Raw genomic sequence first — 10,603 nt, 5'->3', positions numbered from 1 at the left:
TATGGGCCAGCCTGTGCTTCATCTCGACTGCCTTCACTGTCCTCACCTTCCTCATTGACTCCTCCAGGTTCTCCTACCCTGAGCGCCCCATCATATTTCTCAGTATGTGCTATAATATTTATAGCATTGTTCATATTGTGAGGCTGACTGTAGGCCGGGAAAGGATATCCTGTGATTTTGAAGAGGCAGCAGAACCCGTTCTCATCCAAGAAGGACTTAAGAACACAGGATGTGCAATCATTTTCTTGCTGATGTACTTTTTTGGAATGGCTAGCTCCATCTGGTGGGTCATTCTGACCCTCACTTGGTTCTTGGCGGCCGGACTCAAGTGGGGCCATGAAGCCATTGAAATGCACAGCTCTTATTTCCACATTGCAGCCTGGGCCATCCCAGCAGTGAAAACCATCGTCATCTTGATCATGAGACTGGTGGATGCTGACGAACTGACTGGCCTGTGCTATGTGGGGAACCAAAATCTTGATGCCCTCACTGGCTTCGTTGTGGCTCCCCTCTTCACTTACTTGGTGATTGGAACTCTCTTCATCGCTGCAGGCTTAGTGGCCTTGTTCAAAATTCGGTCAAATCTTCAAAAGGATGGGACAAAGACAGACAAGTTGGAGAGGCTGATGGTGAAAATTGGTGTCTTCTCAGTACTGTACACGGTCCCTGCAACCTGTGTGATTGCCTGTTATTTCTATGAGATCTCCAACTGGGCCCTCTTCTGGTATTCTGCAGATGATTCCAATATGGCAGTTGAAATGTTAAAAATTTTTATGTCTTTGCTGGTGGGCATCACTTCAGGCATGTGGATTTGGTCTGCCAAAACTTTTCACACATGGCAGAAGTGTTCCAACAGATTGGTGAACTCTGGGAAGGTAAAGAAGGAGGAGAGAGGGAACGGTTGGGTAAAGCCTGGGAAAGGTAGCGAAACTGTAGTGTAAGGCTAGCCAGCCTCCACATGGTCCTGCTTGTGATAGGGGGAATCTGAGCATTTTGGTGGAAATGCGACTAAATGTTGTACACAACAGATCTCAGTTTGAACCAACAAGCAATACCTAAGTGACTCCCCACCCCCGCCAGCATCCTAAAACCAATGATTTTGCTGCAGACTTTGGAATGATCCAAAATGGAAAAGCCAATTAGAGGCTTTCAATGCTGTGAAGAAAAAAAATAAATCAAACTGCTGATCGCATTAGCAGGTCGCAGCTTCAGTGTGAAGGTCCAGCCTAGATTCCAGGCAATCTAGGGTGATGCTACTTTTCCTTGCAGGGTGGAATTTGAGCTGTGAGTGAGTAGTAATTTGCAGTGAGAAAGAGTACCTTATTATATTTTTTTAACCCTTTTAAAATTTAAATACTAACTGGGTCTTTCAAATAGCAAAGCGATCTATAAACACTGGAAACGCTGGGTTCAGAGAAGTGTTACAAGAGTTTTTAGTTTGGCTGGTCTAACATAAACATCTTGTGTGGAGCAGTGTCTGCTGATTAGAACTCTGTGGACCTCGCTCCCCAGAGGTGGTGTCAGAATCTTTCCGTGCCTTTGTCATAAAACAGAATTGTTTGAACAAACAAAAGTACTGTACAAACACACCTAAGGTATCCGGTGGAGTTTTCTTCTCTCTTTTATTTAAATATCTCTATGCTAGACTGTTATATTTACATTCAAGACTAAAAAAAAAAAGGAAAGTATTTTTATAGGCATTTTTACATGGCAGCATGCCTAATGAGGGGAAAATGAAGGGCGAGTCGCTTTTTGACAATCACTTAATTCAGAGGAAAATGAAATTTACCAAGTCTCCTTACCTTACCGACCCCAGAGACCTATGGCACTGAGCAAATGAGACTCACTGTATCTTACTCCATGTGATTGCATCTCTGTCGACGCCAGTCTGGAAGAGTGGAAATGTTAAATTTCTTGGCAACTTTGCACTCACACAGATTAACTGTGTAATTTGTGTGTGTCAGTTACAATTAAAAGCACATTCTTGGATCATGAAAAAAAAAAAAGATGTACATCTCCAGCAGTTTAAATCCACAAGTGGTTCCTGAGAACTAAGATGGGCAGCTGACTCTTGTCAACGTTTACAGCTTTGGAAACACGATGGAAAGTCTCTGTGGGTTGGAATTGACTCAGTGTCAGAGCACACACACACACACACACACACACACACACACTCACACTCACACAGACGAATGAAGCTAAAGAAGGGGACAGCATGAGATCCCTCAAAGCTCAAGGCTGAGGAAATTTTGTGCACCAAGAGTAACCCATCAACTTTTAACCCTCTTTGAAGCTGCAGAAACTTGTGTGGCTCTTCCCCTCAGAAAAATGAAGGGGGAAATACTTGCATCTTTTATAGCAATTCATTCCATAGGGTTCATTGACCCCTGAGGGGTCCTTGAGTGATTCATAGTCCAAATGTTGCTGGAGATGGGAACCATCAGAGGAATTCACACATAGGAGTGACACTGTCAGGTATATGTGCTAGAGAGCAATGGCATAAATTTTGGGCAGTTGCTGTTCTCAAGCACCTTCAAACTTTTCTCCCCCTAGCTTAGCAACATCTGCAGAAAAAGAGCATCCTTTTCTCCTGTAGTGACAGCTGGAGTCCCAGGGCTGACTTTCATTGGTTCTGGCTGGGGTCACATGCCCACCTTAAACCAATCCATGATAGATAAGGAGTGGCTAAGGAATGAAATATGCTGATTGGCCTGGCTAAGTTATGTGATCTTCATATCAATTCTACTCAACTGCTACATTGAAGTGGGGGCATGGCAGTCCCCTCAAGGTAAATTGGGGTGTTGTTTGTAAGTGCAATCTCTGAAAATGGCTCATGATCCAGGCTTCTGTTGATTTTCCAGTAAGGGGTTACTGGGAATGGCTGGACCTCCCAGAGGAGTCAGGAGGGAATTCTGGGCTCTGGTGGTGATCTGGAGGAGTGGATAACATACAGATGGTAACTGAGGCCATGACCCTAGATGAGATCACACAGACTTAGGAGAGCTGTGTAGAGAGGGAGAGTGGTGGGGGGTTGCAGATGGGTCAGCCCTGGGAAGGAGGGGCCGGAGGAAGGATGGAAGACTGGTGTGAAGGGTGCTAAGTATGGGTGGAGGACGAGGATTTGGGGATAGGGTTACTGAGAGATGCCACTGCCTAGTCGGATGACATCGTTCAAATTCTGAGCTCATCGAGTAACTGACCTAAGCTTTGAGGGTCTCCTGAGGGTCCTAGCCACCTGGAGGGATGCTCTGTGTACATGAGCTGGGAGTCAGCACCAGCAAGAGGGCTGGGCTTTGGAGCCAAGAGCTCAGGTTCTAAATCCCAGCCAGGGCTCTGTACAGCTCTGTACAGCTGTGTGCCCTTGAGAACTACGTTCTCTCATGGCCTCTTTTCCCCCTTTTTCACATAGGTCCTGAGCTGGGAAACTTTGTAGGGTAACCACTCTTCTTTTTAAGATGAATCCTCTCAGAGATGGGGGTACTGGCTCAAGATCTCATGGTCACAAGCCCCAGGACTGGAATTGATACCCAGAGTTCTCTGAATTTGAGGCTGCATGCTTTCCCCAACCTTTGCTTACCAGGCTTTCAGGTCATCAAGCCCTGGGGGTAGGAGCCACCTACATAGTCCACTCCCCTTCCCAAGGCTGCCCAGCAGCTAAATGATAGTTACAGCCTCAGAATTATTTAACTTCAGGAAGGATAATGAGAGTCAAGATCAGCCCAAGGCTGGTTCCTTGGAGGTGTCGACTGGACATGTCTCCACTCTCCAGCCTTTTTTACAGATTCTGACACCAGCTGTCCCTCCCACAACACTCTTTACTTCTCTGCTGGGTTTGATAATTTATTACCATGGCCATACAGGACTCACAGACCATACTTACAGTTAAGTGGTTTATAAAGGAGGTTGTTGTTTTTGTTAAGTGCTGTCGAATCATAGACGACACATAGTGACCCTGTGAATGAAAGACCTGAACACTTGTATAACTTTCATCACTTCTCCAAGTTCATAGAGTTTCCAGAGGCAAGCTATATCGGAAGTGGACACTCCAGCTTCCAAGCCTGTTTTATAATTGGGGAGCTCCACCAAACACTGCCCACCATGGGTAACCATTATTGCATTTGACACATCAGTGTCATGGTGTTTAGCATCACAGCAACCATGAGTTACCTCTGTACAGCAAATGGACAGACCAGTGCTATACCACCTAGAAGAATGTTTGATCAAAAGCAATTAAAACCAGGCCTGAGGATTGCAGGCCTGAGGGCCCAAATGCCTTTTTAAATAGGAGGCCAAATCCAGTCAGCTCGGTCCCAATGGGGAGTAAACATTCCACACCCAAGCTTCACCAGAACCAGCAAACAAACCTCTGTAGACTCCAGCAGCTCCAGACAACTTCTTAAACTGGATTCTAGCCCATTAAGGAGGTAACTTGGGGTCAGAATCAGGAAACCTGTAGGCAGAGTTTGGAACGTTCCCCAGAAGTGGGCATTGTTTCCTTCCCCTTGTCAGGAAGGACAACTTTCTCAACTCCTCTTAGCCTCTTTCTGCAAACAGCAGGCCCCTTTCCTGCTGTGAATGCCCCCCTCAGCCTTGTGGGCTCTCTTACCTGGGCCATAAAGGGATCAAGTTTTCTGGGTAGGCCACAGACGCTTAATTTGCATAGTAGGCCATAATAATTTAATTTGCATAAATATATTAACCAATCCTTACAAGATGCACAAAATAGGCCAATCACAGAACAGGCTACAGCCCAGGATCAGACAGACAGCATCAAATCTTAAGGTGTTTACAACATGACTCGCAAATTTCAGTCAACCTGGACAAATTAAACTCTCTGGCAGAAAACTAGGGCGAAAAACAACTCATCAAGGCTTAGGGAAAAGGGAAATGTCTCAAGGTATTTTTCTTAAGAACTTAGGGAAAAGACAGATGTTGTTGTTGTTGTTATGTGCCGTCGAGTCGCTAGCGACTCTATGTACAACAGCCCTAAACTCCGCTCTGTCCTGTGCCAATCGTACTGTCTCTGACACTCCCATCCCGATTATCCCAGTCACTGAATCAATCCACCTCATAGAGAGCCTTCTTCTTCTGCGCTGTCCCTCCACCCTCCCAAGCATGATGTCCTTCTCCAAGGACCTGTCTCTCCTCACAACATGTCCAAAGTATGTTAGACGGAGCCTCAGAATCCTTGCCTCCAAGGAGCCACCCGGTTTAACCCTTTCCAGGACGAATCTGTTTGTTTTCCTAGCAGTCCATGGTATTCTCAATACTCTTCTCCAGCACCACAGCTCAAAGGCATCAATTCTCCTTTTATCCTCCCTGGTCATTGTTCAACTCTCTGATGCATAACAAGTGATTGCGAAGACCATGGCCTGTATCAGACGCACCTTAGTCTCCAGAGAGACACCATTGCTCTTTAGTATTTTGGAGAGGTCCCTAACAGCAGACTTTCCCAAGGCAATGCACCTTTTAATTTCCTGGCTGCTGGTGCCAAGACTGTTGACTATGGAGCCAAGCAAAATAAAGCTGTGTACATTCTCAAACTCTTCACCATCCATCCTGATGCTGCCAATTGGTCCAGTGGTGAGAATCTTTGTCTTCTTGACATTGAGCCTCAATCTATATTGTAGGCTTCAGTCCTTGACCGTCTGCAGCAGGCGCTTCAGGTCCTCTTCAGTTTCAGCAAGCAGGGTTGTGTCATCCGCATAATAACTTATTTCACCACACGCCCTTAGATCACCTTCTCACCTCCCAGTGGATCCTTATCTTCACTCTCATTCCCCCGTTTTCTCCTTGAGTCTCCTGTGGCTTGTTCATCAGAGCTATTTTTTGGGAAGGAAAAAGCCCTCTTTTCCTGGCACCAAGGCAGATCTGAGCCCCGCAGCCTGCCTTCGATGCTTCTGATGGCAGTTCTGGACTCCGGTTTGTCATGCGTCGGCGATGGGCCAGCAGGGTGATTCTGGTTGGTACTGACGTGTTCTGGCTTGGTTAGGTGACTTCCCCAGAGGTGAAGGACATGCGAGACAGGTGAATTTACTGAGTACTTCCTAGGCCTGGCCTGTGTGGGTACTGGGCACTTGCAGGTGAGCAACTGGGTCCTAGACCTCCAGATATTTGGGTTTAGGGGTTGAAAAGAACACCAGGTGTGGTAGTAGGGCACTAACATAGCTGGACACTTTCTAGCTGTGTGATGTGAGGCAAGTTGCCTCAATTCTCTGAACCTCTATAAAATAGAGGTAATAGTACCAACCTCACAGGCTTGTCATGGCTGGAGATCATAGTTGTGTAAAAACGCAAAAGAATTTCACATGAAAGTTACTCCCTTTATATGTTTGCTTGTTCACCTATAATCAAGTGTAAGTGCGTTAGGGCCAAGAGCCATTTCCATGGGCTTTTGAGCTGAGGATCAGGAAGCAAGTGTTCAGTCTAGTGGCCCCTGAGCAGCCTGGAAGCAGCAGTGGACAGCTACCCTGCAGCCTTCACCTCTCCCTCTGCGTCTCTAACCTTTCTCTGCTCTCCCCCACTCAGGCATGCGGATTCTGGTGAACCTGCTCCTGGACACACTGCCCATGTTGGGGAACGTCCTCCTGCTCTGCTTCTTCGTCTTCTTCATCTTCGGCATCATCGGCGTGCAGCTCTGGGCGGGCTTGCTACGTAACCGCTGCTTCCTGGGGGAGAACGTCACCATGTGAGTACAGCCGCTGGGGACCAGCGAGCCGCCTGGCCAGCCTTACCCGAGGCAGCAGAATTCAGAATCTACTAGGGCTGGACACCTCCCTGACCCCAGCCCTTAATCCTGACAGTCCAGAGAAGTCAGAGGTGAGATGATGGTGATTTTTCACCTGTGTGAGCGCTCAGAATTACTGTCATAAAATCCTTCGATGCTGTCTTCACAGCTTAGAGCCTCCGTAGAGAAATACCACAAGTCTTTAGTGGCCTGAAAGAACAGAAATTTTCCTATGCATCTAGAGGTCAGAAGTCCACATCAGAGTATTGGCACACCCATTCCTTCTGCAAGTCCCTCTCCTAGTTTCTACCAACAGTCCTTGGCCTTCCTTGGAACCTTTCTTCTCTAGGGTGTGTCTGTGTTTGTTCTGCTCTCTTTTTAACTCAGAAGTGATTAGGGTTTGGATCCATCTTTCTTGAGTATGACCTGGGTAGTAAAGAAAAGAAAAGCCCATTTTCAAACAGAATTGCATTTACTGGTATAGGGTGTAGGGGCTGGTATTTTGATACATATTTTGGGAGACAAAACTCAATTCAAAAAAGACGCTAATTCAGTTTCTAGTGACCTTTACTTAATATGCAGTTTCAGTTTACTAGGTAATGTAGAACCAGGGCCTTTGGAGTGGAAGTAACAAATGATAATGCGATTACGAAGGTGTGTTCTTAATTCATTCTGCTAAGTTGAGTTGTGGTGTTGGAGAAGAGCACTGAGCATCCCATGGATGGCTGAGAGAACAAGCAGATATGTCTTGGAGAGGGTGCAGCCGGAGTGCTCTTTGGAGGCCAGAATGATGAGGCTTCACCTCACATACTTTGAGCATGTTGTTAGGAGGGGCTAGTCCTTGGAAATGGACATGATGCTGGGAAGGGTGGACGGTCAGCGAAGGAGAGGAAGACCCTCAGCCAGGTGGACTCACACAGTGACTGCTGCAATGGGCTCTTGTGTGTCAGGAAGTGTGAGGATGGTGCAGGATAGGACAGGGTTCAGATCGTTTGTTCTTAAGGTCACTATGAGTCTACATGACTCAATGGCACTTAACAACAACAACAACAGCAGCAGCAAAAACAATAACAACAAGATTAATGGCAAAAAAGCTATATTGTGATTCATAAGACACACAGTTCAAGTCCACCAGCTTGCTGTGGGAGAAGGATGGGCAACCTCTTCCTATACAATTAACTACCTCTGTAAACCCACTGGAGGGTCAACTATGGGTTGGTTCCGACTTGAAGGGGATCATTGTAGACTGTCAGTTGCAGCATACCTGGAGAGCAGGCATCCCCAAAAGAGAGCTAGCATTAAGGTCCCATGAACTTCTTGAGTCAGTGACTGGGGCAAGGGGGGTAGGTGTGTCAGAGACAATAAAATTGACACAGGATAGAGCAGGGTACATAGGGTCGCTATGAGTCGCACGCAACTTGATGGCACATAACAACAACAACAACAACAGAGTGGGGCTTATATCCCACTCTAAGCTTCTCTCCTTAATACAATAAGTACTTCAGTACAAAATAAACAAATAATCATTGGCTAGGAAAGATATTTTGAATGATGAATCTTTGACACCACAGAGAAGGGAAAAGGAGTAGTGAGGTCAGGAGGCAAAGGGAGGCAGACAATTTCAAAAGCAAACACAGAACGTGACTCTCTAATGGTAATACTCCTCTCTGTGCCTCTGTGTCTGAAAGCTGCAGGTGAGACACTCCTTTGGAAGGGCGGTTATGAAGTGTTCAAACATGAACAAAGCTTTGACTTGGAAGAGTTGGGGTTGTTATCTGGAAAACCAAGAGATGTATGTAGACTCCCTTCTAGCTTGGCTTTGAGAAATAAATGGAGTCTCTTTACACACCTGGGGAGCCATGCTGGTGCAATGGTTAAGTGATCACCTGTTAGACCAAAGATTGATGGTTTGATCCCTCTGGCCACCCTGTAGGAGAAAAGAACTGATAATCTGCTCCTGTAAAGATTACAGCTTTGAAGACCCTGTTGGGGAAGTTCGACCCTCTGTAGGGTCATCGTGAGTCAGAATTAAGGGCACACATCACCACCACCATCACTGCACATTGGAATACATACACATGCGCACACCCCCTACATCAGTCTACGTTTGTTCTGACACCCTGTAATGCCCTCTTATGCTATGCCTGGGGGGGACAGGAATAGAAGAACATTCTCATTCATCCCCTCTGTGATGTCTACCCCTACATGACTCCCCTTGCCTGCTGTGGGCTCGGTGCTGAGGATGAAGCTTGTGGTTGTGCTGTTGAAGAGCTCCCTGTGTCTGTGCTGAGTATGGAGGACAGCTGTAGGTAGTACGGGGACACCGGACAGGGGCAGGCTGACTTTCTCCACCCACGAGCCGACTGTGTTGGTTATAAAGAGGAGGCTAAAGCAGAGGAGAGCAGGTTGAGGTTGGAGAAGGCTGGATGGGGAGGCATCTCTGTCATCTTACAGTGCTATGACAGAAATACCCCAGTTAAGGGTGTTAACAAATGATTTATTCTCTCACAGTTTAGAAGGCCAGAAGTTCAAGTTCAGGGTGCCACCTCCTGAGGAGAGATGTCTGTCTCTGTCAACTCTCGGGAAAGGTCCTTGTCTTCCATGGGTCTATGAGTTTCTTTGTGTAGGTATCCCAGGCCCTAAGAGCTCTTAAAAAGCTTTCTCTGCTCCTGGCTCTTCTTTGTGAAATAGGAGACCCCTCTGATCCCTGCTAAACTGCTTAATCTCATATATCTCGAAAGATATAGATTAAGAGGTATAAAGCCTATTCCTGTAGATTATATTCTGTGTCGTTAACTGTCTCTGATCCTGTCTCAATAACCTCACAGAGGTTAGGATTTACAACATGTGGGATAATTACATCAGATCACAAATGGGGAACTCTGTAATACGGAGAATCATGACCTAGCCAAGTGGACACATACTTTGAGGGGGCGGAACTCGATCCATGATAAGAATCGTAGGTGGCCTGATCTGAGAAGAGTGCCCCGTGGGTAAGGGTTGTGGTGTTGAGGCGTCTATCCTTGTATCCACAATCTGAAGCTGTGGGGCCTGGGTCACAGTCAGGAGCAGCTATAGGGGTGCCTACTGCTCTTGGCCTGGCCTTCAAAGACTGAGATGTACAAGGATGAGCTGCCCAGCTTTAGGGGTGCAAGGCACACCCGGGTCTCCCTGTCCCATTTGACTCTTTCCCCAGATGGTTCTGTGCCCACACCTGCTCCTGGTCCAGGTCCACACCCAGGCCTTGCTTCTCCCCGTGGGGCTGCCCTCCCCATGCCACTTCCCACACAGGCTGTGCAGGTCCCCGCTTATCTTTTCTCTTGGCATTTCACTCCTTGGCTAACACGATCTCTCTTGTTAGCGTGTTTCCTTGGCTTCAGTGGGATTCTAGAACAGTTGATTTGCTTGGTCATGGACCCCGTTACAGTGTAAATTCTCCACCAAATTGGGGTATGTGGGTCACCTCTCTTTTCTCGGTGCCTGAAATAGAGCATGGCACAAAGTTCTCTGAATAACTGATGAGTGAATGAAAGAATGTGTGAAATAGATGGCAGAGAGGAAGAATGAGTAAGAGCGAGAGTAAGAACAAGGAAGAAAGACCTTACCGCTCAGAGGTGGGTTGAGGACTAGACCACACTTCTTGTTTCTGGCCATGAGGCTCCAGCTCCCTCATCCTGGTTGCCAGGTATGTGTTTCCTTATGGTCATCCAGCAGCCTTATTAGATGAACACCCTGGCCGCAGCTTTGATAACGGGAGTTAGGTTAAGTATGCTATTAAACCCATCTTCCCCCACCACCCCAGAAATAATTGTTGTTGTTGCTATGTGCCATCGAGTTGCTTGCGACTCATAGCGACCCTATGTACAACATCCCTAA

General features: G+C 46.8%; 2 protein-coding genes across 2 annotated transcripts in view; both read left to right on the top strand.

Moving 5' to 3' along the window:
* The window catches only part of CACNA1I (calcium channel, voltage-dependent, T type, alpha 1I subunit), a 186,428-nt gene that overhangs the window by 86,175 nt on the left and 89,650 nt on the right, over positions 1 to 10,603 (top strand). Inside the window, exon 5 of the mRNA XM_006890106.1 lies at positions 6,529 to 6,688. Coding sequence (XP_006890168.1) covers positions 6,529 to 6,688 — 160 coding nt within the window. The remainder of the gene's footprint in view (positions 1 to 6,528; positions 6,689 to 10,603) is intronic.
* Positions 3 to 941, top strand: LOC102868541 (frizzled-4-like; the record flags this gene model as incomplete). Its single annotated transcript, XM_006890169.1, has 1 exon — positions 3 to 941. A coding segment is annotated over one exon (939 nt), but the record flags the coding sequence as incomplete, so codon positions are not given.

Source organism: Elephantulus edwardii, unplaced genomic scaffold (genome assembly GCF_000299155.1).
Source record: "Elephantulus edwardii isolate Elephantulus edwardi_28Jun2011 unplaced genomic scaffold, EleEdw1.0 scaffold00086, whole genome shotgun sequence".
In the NCBI taxonomy this organism is placed as follows: Eukaryota; Metazoa; Chordata; class Mammalia; order Macroscelidea; family Macroscelididae; genus Elephantulus; species Elephantulus edwardii.
This window is presented reverse-complemented; position numbering and strand designations above follow the sequence as displayed.